General features: G+C 39.2%; 1 protein-coding gene across 4 annotated transcripts in view; it reads left to right on the plus strand.

Moving 5' to 3' along the window:
- LOC126477483 (calcium homeostasis endoplasmic reticulum protein) overlaps positions 1 to 13062 on the plus strand; it is a 352133-nt gene extending 339071 nt beyond the window's left edge. For all 4 annotated transcript variants that reach the window (XM_050103620.1, XM_050103623.1, XM_050103621.1 and 1 more), the window contains 2 exons: positions 5745 to 5891; positions 12818 to 13062. In XM_050103620.1, coding sequence (XP_049959577.1) covers positions 5745 to 5873 — 129 coding nt within the window. In that variant the 3' untranslated portion in view covers positions 5874 to 5891; positions 12818 to 13062. The remainder of the gene's footprint in view (positions 1 to 5744; positions 5892 to 12817) is intronic.
- The last annotated feature ends 388 nt before the right edge of the window (positions 13063 to 13450 follow it).

Genomic DNA, 13450 nt, shown 5'->3' on the forward strand with positions numbered 1-13450 from the left:
GTTTAACTAGCAGACTATGTATCAAGGAAGTGGTCCTATTGAGCAATGGTTCCTATTCAGTGGGAATAGAGAAATGATTGATGGTGTGAAGAAGCATCTTTAGGTTTATTGATTTCTGTCCAGCTGCAGTTCAAAAATTTGAAGTCTTTGCAACATAAATTTATCTGTCAGGAGTTGGCACCGTATATGAAGACATAGTTCTGCAGCTTCCAAGACAGAGCACTGGTCAATGTTGAAGGCACCACCCCAGTGCAGATATAGTAATACTATAGTCTGTCTGATTTAGTGAGTGCTAATTTGATACCACTGCAGTAAAACATGGCACCATAACACAACTGAAGAAGCAGAAGTGATCAGTGCAAGGTGAGCATTGTTGCAGCATGGGTACCTCACCAAGTACGAGCAATATTCATCATTTGTTCTAAGCCTTGATGAAAATTTCTGATAATATCATTAGTTGTAGATTAATCCCAGGAAGTGGACAGCCATGGTTTCTGATGTGTGGTTTCTCCAGTTTCACCTACAGAGAAATGTGGTGTACACGTTTTCAAGTAAAACAGCACTTCTTTAGATTTCTAACCATAAGGCACTATTACAGCATGATCTACACTATTGATAAAGTGTTACTTCCTACTTTTCCTAATGTTGTGACAGATGTTGGTAAGTAAAACAATTCATTAGTCGATCCGTGTAATTTTCATAGGTTAATTTTTCAGAGTACTTGCAAAATGTTTGTCGGTCACAGTATTTCTTATGTTGAAAGAGTCCTGCAAATCAGTGCCCCTTTAACAGTGGATCAGCTCTTCTCAGTGGACTATTTCTCCTTTTGCATTGAAAGGTGCTGAAAGAGCTTTCTGCTGTTTGATATATCCATTGGAATAACACACCAAGATAGTATAAACTCGATGTATTGTCTATGATATACAATTCTAGGTGAGGACAGATCGACTACATTTACATATATTTTAGTTGTACAAGAATATGTATGTTTATCAGAGTCCATTAAGACACTAACAACATGTACAAAGCTATTTCAACATCATTTGTTCACTGGCGGGCATTTCTTTGACACATGGAGATCACATTCTCTCTGTGTCCTACACCTGCAGGACCACAGAGCAGATGACTTCACCCAGCTGGTAGAAATGCTCATTTGAGCCCACATCACTGAGAGTGCAAGATCAGTATAACTCCGATCTGCACAGACCATAAAGCACCCCCAAAAGTGGAGTAATTGTCCTCTTATTTACTACCTGAACTCAAATATGACCTTCATCAGTCAATGGAGAGTACGGAAGTGGGACATCTCATTCCCAGAATGGCATGTCCTGCATCACTGACCAGTATAATCACAGCACCATGAAGACTGCATGCAACAAATTCAAATTTCTGCGAAGTGTACTCCATGCTTGGATATGCAAATGATTAGCATTGCATCACAAACACAGAAAGTAGTAATACACAGAAAGTAGTAATACTATCTATGTTCTGAATTGAAGGAAACATTATGCCTTGGATTTCTCTTTCAGAAACAACATTTAAATGTCATTTGTTTGTGAGAATAACCACTTAAACCTCGTGTAAGAAGGAGAAACATCCACCAGAATGTTTTGCTGATGGATTCAAGAGGGTCATACACGACACCGTTTAGGATCTCAGTGGTCCTACACAACTAAGTACCCAAGAGGACATACATATATAATTTATTCAGCTGTGTGGGATCATAGAGCTGTGTCATGTACTTGAGTCAGGAAATACATTTTTTTGCAACGAGATAAGTATCCACGTAGACAGTGCGAAGGCATCTGAAATATCATGGGCTGTCAGCATAGTGACCATTGTAGTGGCTTCCCGTGGCACAGCAGCAGAGAATGGCACACCAACAGTGCTGTGCTTGTCAACAACTCTGGACACATTGTCTTTTCTGATGAGTCTAGGTTAGGATTTCTGTACAACGCCATGATAGACATATCCATGTGTAGAGGCTCTGGGGAGAAAGAACTGTGGCGTACTGCAGCCACCACCATCATAGCCCAGCACCTGCCGCGATGGTAAGATGTGCCCTCGGGTACACAACACAATCACCTCTGTTTCACATAGCTGGTATTTGGGCATCAGGTGTTACATTTCTAACTTCTTAAGCTGGTAGCAGTGCCCTACCTTTGAGGTGCCCGTGATGTCATCTTTCAATGAGATAAAAGAAGACATACGACCCGCATGCAGTATTAATGTATCTTGATACAGTATGTGTTTGACTGTTGCCCTTACCTGCACATTCTCCAGATTTCTCACCTCGAAAACATCTGTTTGTGGGTTGCCAAGAGACAGTCATGCCACCATTTGTGAGCCGCTATGGTTGATGAACGCGGGCATAGAACTGAAGCAGCATGGAATGACATACCTGTATCTGCCATGCAACATGGAATGACGTACCTGTATCTGTCATCTGAGCTCACTTCAACTCGGTGTCCAGACAGGTTAGAACCACTGTTGCTGCCAGATGTGGCTGCTCTGTGTACTAAATATCATATGCTGAGGCCACATATCGTCTATAGATTTAATCAGGTATTCTTCCTGCTACATTGTATATGCACAATAAGTCAAATTTTGTTATTTTTCAATCCTTTCTTGTGCTGCAGTTTTAATGGCCAGCAATGTAGTTTGTAGTTTATGGTAGGTATCCTGAAGAAACGTAACTATTGAGCAATAGAGAGGTGGATGAGACTAGAAGAGGTAGAATCCACTAGATTCTTAGGTATTACCGTGGGTAACTAGCTGAATGGGAAACAACAAATTAATTCTGCCTGTAAGAAACTCAGCTCCATCATATTTATAATCAGGCAGCTAGCACAGAATGAAAACAAACAGCTTCTCTGCACAGTATACCCTGGACTCTTTGAACCGTATCTAAGGCATGGAGTGGTAGTGAGGGGAAATTCAAATATACAAGAAATAAAAAGGGCACTCACATTTTTTTAAGGGGGGGGGGGGGGGGCCAGTCAGAATCATATTAAGATCAGAAACAGCTTCAAAAGACTACGTATCTTAACTTTTTCCTGCTTGTACATATATAAAACTATACTATATGTCACAAAAGATAGTGTAGAGTGTACTACAAATGCTAGTGTACACACCCACAACACACAGAGGAAGAATGACATATGAAGCATACCTCACTGACTGACAGTGCTGGAAAAAGGACCTCACTACTGAGGTACCAAATTACTAAGAAGTTTGCGTAAAAAACTGCGTGACAACGTACATGACACTAAATTTTCAAAGAACCTAAAAGACTACCCGGTGGAAAAGGAATTTTACAGTGTTGATGAGTGCTGTTCACATTAAATTTGTAAGCATTGTTAATTATAATCAATGATGTTAGAATGGTTTGGAAGGATGTGATAATGAAGGTTTTTGTATTTTTGATATGTCCTATATTACATGTACATTCACATTACACCATGTAATCCTACAGGATCAAATAAAATTAAGTTCAATTCAATATGTTATCTGCACATTCCATTAATTTAACAGTTAGTATTAGAGATTTTTCAAAATCAGTAGTATGTGTGGTATCCATATTGGGATAAGGAAATGATCTTCGAGGTAGGCCTTGTAGTATTCTGCATTGCCAATCATCTCACATGTCAAACAAATCTATGCCCCCAAAGGTATGAAGTAGCCTGCAGATACCTTGATTAATGTGCCTGGAATTCTAAGAGACAATTTTGGCCATTATTATTTGGACTTTTACATAATCCACAGCTGATACATAAGAAGGACTACTGTGAAGAAGCTCCGCTAGACATACACAGTTGTTAATATTGCACAAACATGGCTTCTAGTTGAAGACTCTGAGGTGGAGCCACCCCAGAAGGTGAATTAAAATACAGGGTGTCTCAGCTATCTTGTCCACCCAAAATATCTCTGGAACAATAACAGCTATTGGAAAACGACTTTCACCGGTATCAATGTAGGGCTGTGGCCCATGAATGTACATATTTGGAAACATTCTAAAACGAAAGCATATGTGTTTTTTAACACAAACTTATGTTTTTTTAAATGGACCTCCTATATTTTTTCTTCAGCAATCCATAGCGTGACAAAGCACATACACAATGGCGTTGATTGCATCGCAATATTCCCATTACATCCCGAGATATTGAGACGCGAAGTTGATGCTTGAAACACCTGACATGCGCTACTAGCCCACGTCCTGAGGCTCAGGCGTGAACCCCATGCTGCCCGTAATTGCGATGTGATTGACATGTGTAATCACACCTCCATACTTATCAAGAGGTCCGAAACGAATAATACGGTCTGCTGCCATCAACTCTCATAAGCACATAATGGTTTCCCTCTTGCACTTTTAGTCCACTTGCTCGTTTCACTAAAACCATCAACATGAATTTTACTATTACGAGTGAATGATTAACTGTCACTTGCGCTAGATCTACAGTAAAGTAAAGTTTTAACGTTGAACGGCATTACCTTTTTAGTAACGGATTAACAATAAGCGAAGTTAACTTTGTGACTAATGTTGCGGTACACAGATATGTTTCAGAACCGCATCACCCCTAGCCTATGGGATAAATACCTGCTGGAATGTACGACGTTAATGCAGGATGGCAGCAGACCGTATTATTCGTTTCGGACCTCTTGATAAGTATGGAAGTGTGATTACGCATGTCAATCACATCGCGATTACGGGCAGCATGGGGTTCTCGCCTGAGCCTCAGGACGTGCGCTAGCAGCGCATGTCGGGTGTTTCAAGCATCAACTTCGCGTCTTAATATCTCGGGATGTAATGGGAATACTGCGATGCAATCAACGCCATTGTCTATGTGCTTTGTCACGCTATGGATTGCTGAAGAAAAAATATAGGAGGTCCATTTAAAAAAACATAAGTTTGTGTTAAAAAACACATATGCTTTCGTTTTAGAATGTTTCCAAATATGTACATTCATGGGCCCCAGCCCTACATTGATACCGGTGAAAGTCCTTTTCCAATATCTGTTATTGTTCCAGAGATATTTTGGGTGGACAAGATAGCTGGGACACCCTGTATATCTTTTAGTAATGTAGTACAAAATTTGAATATTTTCCACTTGAATTTAAATAATGGCAAACTACTTGTTTAAACTGTTGATATCAATCGATGTTTTTCAAACAGGTAATAGCTTGAAACTTCCTGGCAGATAAAAACTGTGTGCCGGACCGAAACTTGAACTCAGGACCTTTGCCTTTCACGGGCAAGTGCTGTACCAACTGAGTTACCCAAGCACGACTCACGCCCCATCCCCACAGCTTTAATACCACCAGTACCTCGTCTCCTACCTTCCAAACTTCACAGAAGCTCTCCAGGAAGTTTCATATCAGCGCATACTCTGCTGTAGAGTGAAAATTTCATTCTAGGTAATAGCTTGTCTTGAGGTTGCTCCTTGAAATGCCAGTTATCTCTGTGTATTGGCATGTTCACTAGTTGGGTTTTCCTAGCCATTTTAAAACAGTGACCAGTTTTCTCATTGTAATATAAGGGAAACTTGTCAATCACATGCATTGTAAATGACGATTGCAACACTAACAACAGGTCAATAGAGCACCTTAAAATACACATTCTCATAAAGTCAGTTCTAGGCCTCAAAACCAGGATGAAAGTATTGATATTTCTAAATTATTGTGGAAGTAACTGAAATTGTTATACTTCACAGCTGCAATGCATTAATGGATGTCATTCATTCCAGGTTCGAGATCGAGTGGATATGTATAAAGGAGTGGGCATTAACCTCAATGACCCGTATGAAAATTTCCGTAAAAGTAAGGGACAAGCGTTTATCAACCGTATGAAAGCAAGGGCCGAGGAAAGGTTATAGTGCTGATATGCAGACTCGGTAAGAACATTATGTTTTATATTGTTGCCCATTTTATTTTTGTACTTTATTTGTCTTGCAACTGAATGATGTTACACAAATTGCATTGCTATTGCTGTTTTGGTAGTTGTCTTGAGTGCAAACATAGCTTTGATGCAGCTCTCCACACTATTCTGTGCTGTGTGTAAAACCTCTTCACTTCTGCATAACTACTGCAACCTACATCCATTTGAACCTGCTTACTGTAGTCAAACCTTTGTCTCCCTGTATAATTTTTACCCTCACACTACTCTCTGTTACCAAATTACTGATTCCCTCATGCCTCAGGATGTACATTCTATTGCCAAGTCAGCTTCAGATGATTTCCTTAAGGGTGCGAGTGTTGTTGCCAGCTTTCAACTGTAACGTACAAACAACTGCATGTGAAACAGTGGTCTTTTAATAGAGCTGTGGCAGCACTGAGGCATTGCCATAGAGATATTTACAACATGACATTACATGACTGGTTGAGGTAGACATGGGAAGCAGCTGTGCTGAGCTCACTGCAGCTGTCTGGGATGTTCTTACACAGCCTCAACTGCAGCAAGTGGATCCCTTCCTTCAGCTACCTTGTGTTATAAATTTCTTTTGTCTCTAATTTGATTCAGTAATATTTTCATTTATTATTATTCAATCTACCCATATAATCATCAGTCCTCTTCTGTAGCACCACACCTCAAAAGCTTCTATTCTCTTGTCTGTACTGTTTATCATCCACATTTCACTTCTATAGGGTGATGTTTTGTACTGCGTACGTACTCTAGGGACAGATCGAATAGAAGATACAGAACAAAAAAGATCTAATAAACTTATTTTCAGAAATGCATGGTTTCTGTGCTAAAGACCATTTATTCAATCGTGCATTATTACAAAAATTGCAGTCAAACACGCGCTGTACCATGCAGCCACAGTTACAGCATGTGCTGAAAATAGTTTCCATGTCTCTCGATGCATGCGTGTACATGCCTTAGCATATTGTGTCTCTCATGTTCACATCAGCCAGGCTGCATCTGAACAGTGTCAAAGGCAGCATGACTATCCTGATAGAGTGTCTCCACATCTGGAATCAGCTCTACATAGATGATATTTTGTTACGGCCCCGTAACAAGAAATCGCACTGGTTGATATCCGGTGAGCGAGGAGGCCATGCAACTGGACCCCGTCATCTGATCCATCAACGGGGAAGACACGATTAGGATGTGTCCGGACATTGACAGTGATGTGTTCTGGAGCAAAGTCATGTAGCAGCCACATAATCCTTTGAATTACCAGTGGCACTTCTTCCAGCAGAATACGCAAAGTCACATGCAAGAAAAGCTTATAATTCTGGCCTGTTAGGTGATGTGAAAGGAAGACTGGTCCCAAAATGTGGTTGCCAATTATCCCAGCCCCCACATTCGGGCTGCACCGATGTTGATGATTTTCTGTCACCATACCGTGTGGGTTCTGTATGCTATCCCACATATGACTGTTACAAAAGTTTGGGGGGGGAGGGGGGGGGAGGCTCATCTGTGAATAGGATGGGTGACAAAAATCCCAGAATCATGGTTGCCTGGTGAAGAAACATGTGACAAAACTGCTCCCGATGTGGAAAGTCTGTTTCTAGTAAGTCCTGCACACACTGTAAGTAATAAGGCTAGTAATAATTGTCATGGAGAATGTTCCACACGGTCGTCTGCCTTACCCTGTACTGGCGGGCCAACTGCCTGGTACTGACATGGTGGTCATCTTTCACAGTGTTAATCACATTTTCCTCCAAGTCTGGTGTCTGAATGTTTCGGGTACATCCTTCATGATTTCCTGCTTCCTGAAATGACGCTGTCTCAGACAAATGGTGAAACACTGTTGCAAAAATTGAAAGCTGTGGTTGTTGTTGGTGAAGACACGTCTTCTTATAGAACCTTGCTGCTTGCTGCCTGTTGCCATTTGCCTTTCTGTAATTAAACACCATGTTGAAAAGCTCTCAATGTGAATATGGAACTATTGTGTACAACACTGTATCACATCCACTACAAGATGAGTCAACAAGAGAAGCGAATCGGAGACACAATTAACAATTACTATGGCAGGAAAGGGCATGATGTATGAGGAACAGTACCACACTCTAGCTGGAAACCATGCATACTGTAACTGTGGTTGCATGGTACAGCGGGTATTAGACTGCAGTCTCTGTAATAATGCATGACTAAAAAAATGGCTTGTAGCATGGAAACATACATTTCCGGACATAAAGTTCTTTAGACCTTTTTTGTTCTGTATCCTCTCATTGCTCAATCCCTAGAGTTTGTACACTGTGGAAAAAATGGCCCTGTATATAAGGCTACACTCAGGATAGATATTTTTGCAAAAGACTTGTTAACACTTACATTTTTATTTGAAGTCAAAAAATTTCTTTTTTTGGAAACACTTTTCTTGTAATTACCAGCCTGGACCTTACTACCCTTTCTGCTTCATCCACTGTCAGTTAATTTTCTGCCTCACAGCAAAACTCGTCTACTACTTTTGGTGTCTCATTTTTGAATCTTATTCTCTTGGAATCATCTGATTTAGTTCCCCTACATTCCATTACCCATGTTTTACTTTTGTTGAAATTCATATTATAACCTCATTTCAACTGATCTTCCAATTCTTTGCTGTCCAGTTTCATTGGAAAACCTCAAACTTCATATTCCTGGTTATGTCTTATTGCCAGCAGAAATATTGCTTATGTGGATGTAGATATTCTGTCCATAACTGCTGCATGACTGTTGATTTTTTCCACAGTGGCAGCTGCCAGAGTGGTTGGCTCATTGTAGGAACTGCATGTGACGTCTCTTATATATGAATGGCCAAGTGGAATTACAGTTTTTCTTGACAGTACATCTTTGTGTTAGGTCCAGTTGGTGACCTTGATAGAGCATCTGTGTTTTCATTTTTGGTAGCAGTTCTAACTGTGTGTCATAATTAAAAGAACTCAAGATATTACCCACATCTGTTATCATTTGACCACGTTTTCTGGAACTCAAAAGAAATTAATAATGGGTGATGATCTGTGACAAGATGAAACTTATAAATGTTGTTAACAGTTGCTAATACTTCTTTCTCAATTTTTACTTTACACGAGCTGCATTTAGTGTTTTTCATTTGTATGTGATGGGCCATTCAAATCCATTGGGAATCTTAAGAGGCAATTAGTTCCCATGCCATACAGTAATGTGTCTGTCACCAGCACCAAACATTCTATTTGTATGTGGTTCTTATTGATTTGAATCTGACCTTTAGTATCAAGAGCATTGTTTTGCAATATCATGTCCAAGGAACATTATACCTTTCTTTTTCTGTTGCTTAAGAGCAAGAAGCTGGCTAGGTATTTGGTGTGATCTTGTAATAGTAATACACTTTTTACCACAAAATGTTGCACTTCCTTCAAATTGCACCACTGTGAATTTTCTCTCTAGCTGTTAGCTAGTCATTTGTTAGTTTCATCCATCGTTACAGATGTTACCAAAATATTTTGTATTTTCATGAAAAAAAATGTACTTTGCTCAGATTATGTTTTAAGCCTGTTGCTTCTAACTGAACAGGATGCGTAAATTTTTTTGGGATTCATCCTGAATAAGCATCTACAGTATCAGATTTTGAGAAACGTTAGCCTCCCACTCTTTACAAGTTATGACTAACAAACTTCTCCAGTGACATTACAGGTTGAAGCAATCCCCCCCCCCCTCTCTCTCTCTCTCTCTCTCTCTCTCTCTCTCTCACACTCACTCTCATCCTGACTCCTTTAAAATAGCATTTGTAAGTGCAGCTGCTCTCTAGCATGAGTGGCGTACTTGTTCACACAGACCATCCTGAAAAGTTGAATCATAATTGATCCAGATCATGAAACCGTACTGAACTTATATCAAAGCTGTGTGCTGAATGGCGGATCCAGAAGTCATATATACTCCAAACCAAATATGCTTTTCCACAAAAGGACACCTGTTTGCCCAGTGTAACGGTGGGGAGCTTAACCACCTAATTTAGAATGGAATTTGGGACACCTGTGGTCTACAGATCAACAAATTACATTCAAGGTTATGCATAAAAAACTGAACAACATTTTTGTGGTTGATAGTCAGCCTTCCATGACTATCGTTCTGTTTATGGCTACAGAAACATTAGAAAAGGAGATGTCAAATGTGTCTTATAATAATGTATATAGCTAGGGACCTGAAAAATTTGCGTCTTGCAATAAATGTGCCTATAGATGTGAATTCTGCCTCAGATTGCAGTAATGCAAAATTGCCTAGTAGACACTATTTCATAGTGATTTGTATCTAGATGAACTATTTTATCAGATATAGTTGGAAATCTTTATTTTCCACTTATAAATTTCAAAAATGTAACCAATTTTCAATTCCTGATTTTGCACATCATCTGGCGAAACACAATTTGGAAAGCTAATATATGAACGTGATTGCTAAATTAAAAGTGCATAAAAGAAATGACATATCAATGTACTTGGTGTTCAGCTGCCATGTCAGTTGTGGGCAATAGAATGGTCTGTATTAGATACACATAGAGAAATGCAATGTTGGACTCAGCTGGGAGACCTAGCATCTTGGAACAAAGATATATGCACATTTGTCTGCTGGCTAAAGTTCAAAAGTTGGTATGGTGCAGACACTTCCATGGCAATTTTAAGTGGTGGTTGTTTTGAACTGTATCAAACACCAATAGTGGTCAGCCCTGAATTATCTCATGTACAATACTGCCAACCTCAGCATGCAATTGCATGGAGGCCTTTACTGAATGCTTTGAGTTGTGTATTGCTCATTGTTTCTTTGCTAATTTTGAAAAGAGCGAAAAGTGAATGATATGCTATCAGAAATATACTTACGTGCAAATTTTGAGCGTAATCCAGAAATGAAAGCCTTTATCCTGAGCAAGATATTCATCGGGTTCCAGAACATAGTAATGCTCACTAAAAATCAGTTGGCATGCTCCAGTGCCCAAACTTTTAGTTAGAAAGAAATTGTATAATGGAAGATACACACCAAACAATTTGACACAGACAGGCATTATGGTCTTCAAAATGTTGCATCTCATTTCTCTGTATCTCTTGGCATTAACAGTACTTCCCCAACCGCCAACGTGGGAGTGAAGCTCCTCATGTCCATATAGCATGATGCATGCCAAAACCAGGACACCACCAACATCACCAAACTAGTCTCTTTCGTGGCGTTCCTGTTGAATCAGTGATGTGAGTAATTCTGCAAACTAAGGAGGAATTCTTCTATGAAGAATGCATTATTCCACTTGTTTATGCTCAAATCTCAATTTTGTTGGCTTCACAATAAATGGATATGCCACTGCAGTGCTCTGGGTGGCCAAAAAATAGTTCATCTGCAAACTATGATGATATTATGAAAAGGATAGATTGCTACTCACCATATAGAGAAGATGCTGAGTCGCAGACAGGAACTATGAAAAGACTGTTATACATTTAAGCTTTTGGCCAAAAGGCCTTCTTCTCAAGTAGAAAAGACACACACACATTCGCACGAACACAACTCTCACACACATGCCTGCTCCATCTGGCGACTGAGGCCAGGCTCAGTGGCCAGAAAGAGTAACCATGTGTGTGTGACTTGTGCTTACATGAATGTGTGCGTCTTTTCTACTTACGAAGAAGAGTTTCCGTCCAAAAGCTTAAATGTATAGCAGTCCTTTTATAGTGCCTGTCTGAGTCTCACATCTCTTCTATATGGTGAGTAAGAATCTATTCTTTTCATAATATTATCATTATTCCTTCCTGGATTTTCCATTGTTTGATTTCATCTGGAAACTGCGACTCTTTAGGCTGTCATACACTCTCAAGACAATTTTCTTGCAAGCATGAAGCTAATGCTAAAAATTGGTCCAATGGTCATTGGCATAACAAGGGTATGGCAGCCAGTGTGGAGTTTCGTGACAAGCAAAAATTGGTGGAAAGGCAGAAAGAAATGGGAAGATAGGGTGTTTAATCAGAATGGAGAAGAATAAGAAAACAGCTGTCTCCCTATTAAAGAGATGTTGTACTTTCACTTGTTATGGCTTTGCGTAGGTTGTCAGAGAAACAGTGAAGGAGGATGGCAGTGTGACTTTGGGCTATGTTTTTTATGATTTGAAGTGTATCATATAAAAAAGAATTTCTGAAATGCAATCTTTTATTTCTTTGTAAAGTCTTGTTTATTTCAATGAATAAGTAAACAGGATGATCAATCATGAGGTCTGAGGGATGGGGGAGAAGGCACACCAGACTGTAGCAACGACTGGTTGCAGGAAAAAATACGTAATTATATTACTTTAAGGCAGTGTTTTTGTTTTTATGACTTACTAAAGGCATTTTACGTTGTATGTTCCTGTCTTGTTAATAGATCATATCTTTGTGTCATATTCAGTATATCAGTATGAAGACTGTCTATGTCTACTGCTTCAAAATATACAAAACCGTAAATCAGGGTCCAGATTGTGTCTGTGTGGCACTGTGTCTGAAACCTTATGGAGACGTGACACCCAGTTCATAATGACTATACACATACAGCTAAGACATTGCAAGCCAAATGCACTGATTTCATTGCAAACAGGGAGTGTTCCTTTTTTACACTGACTGCTCACCATTTTTCTTCTTATTTTCGTCATTTCGCAGTTATGCTTAATTTTGTTACGGTGACGTAGTGATTGTAGCTGTGCATACCATCTGCAATGATTTTGCGCATTATGTGGTATATACTGTCGTGTGTGTGCGGGGGAGGGGGGGGGGTGTCTTTTAGTCTGAACTTCTGTCATAAATACAGTGTCAAGCATGTAGTACTATTTTTCGTACTTTGCTTCATTTTCAGTCCATCTCAATCAAGTATTTTGACTGTGTGAATGTAATCCTTTTTTTCTTTTTTTTATTACAGGAAGTGATGAGACTAATGCATGTAAAATATAAATATATGAGACAAATGGGATAATCATCGTGAGAGAGAGAGAGATCACTTTCTGCAACTACTGTGCTACTGTGTATCTATAGTTTAAAATGTGAACTAAATCAAATGTACATTTGATGTGACTGTTCTACAGCTGAAAAGTTTGCATTTTTAAATGTGTGTTCAAAGTATTTGAACATTCGTCATCTCTTCTTAAATATATGACTTAAAACAAATCCTGATTTTACTTTTCTCTGTGCATAAATGTGCTAAGAATAAATTTAAATAATTTCCATTTATCCATAGAGACTGTTTATAATAATAATAATAATAATAATAATTATTATTATTATTATTATTATTATTATTATTATTATTATTATTATCATCATCATCATCTTTTTGCTACGGTCGCAGGTTCGAATCCTGCCTCGGGCATGGATGTATGTGATGTCTTTAGGTTAGTTAGGTTTAAGTAGTTCTAAGTTCTAGGGGACTGATGACCACAGAAGTTAAGTCCCGTAGTGCTCAGAGCCATTTGAACCATCATCATCTTTTTAGGGTGTAGTATTATGCCATTCATACAAGGAAACATCAGTCAACAGTAATAAGGTGGCAAGTGAT

Source organism: Schistocerca serialis, chromosome 1 (genome assembly GCF_023864345.2).
Source record: "Schistocerca serialis cubense isolate TAMUIC-IGC-003099 chromosome 1, iqSchSeri2.2, whole genome shotgun sequence".
NCBI classification, from domain to species: Eukaryota; Metazoa; Arthropoda; class Insecta; order Orthoptera; family Acrididae; genus Schistocerca; species Schistocerca serialis.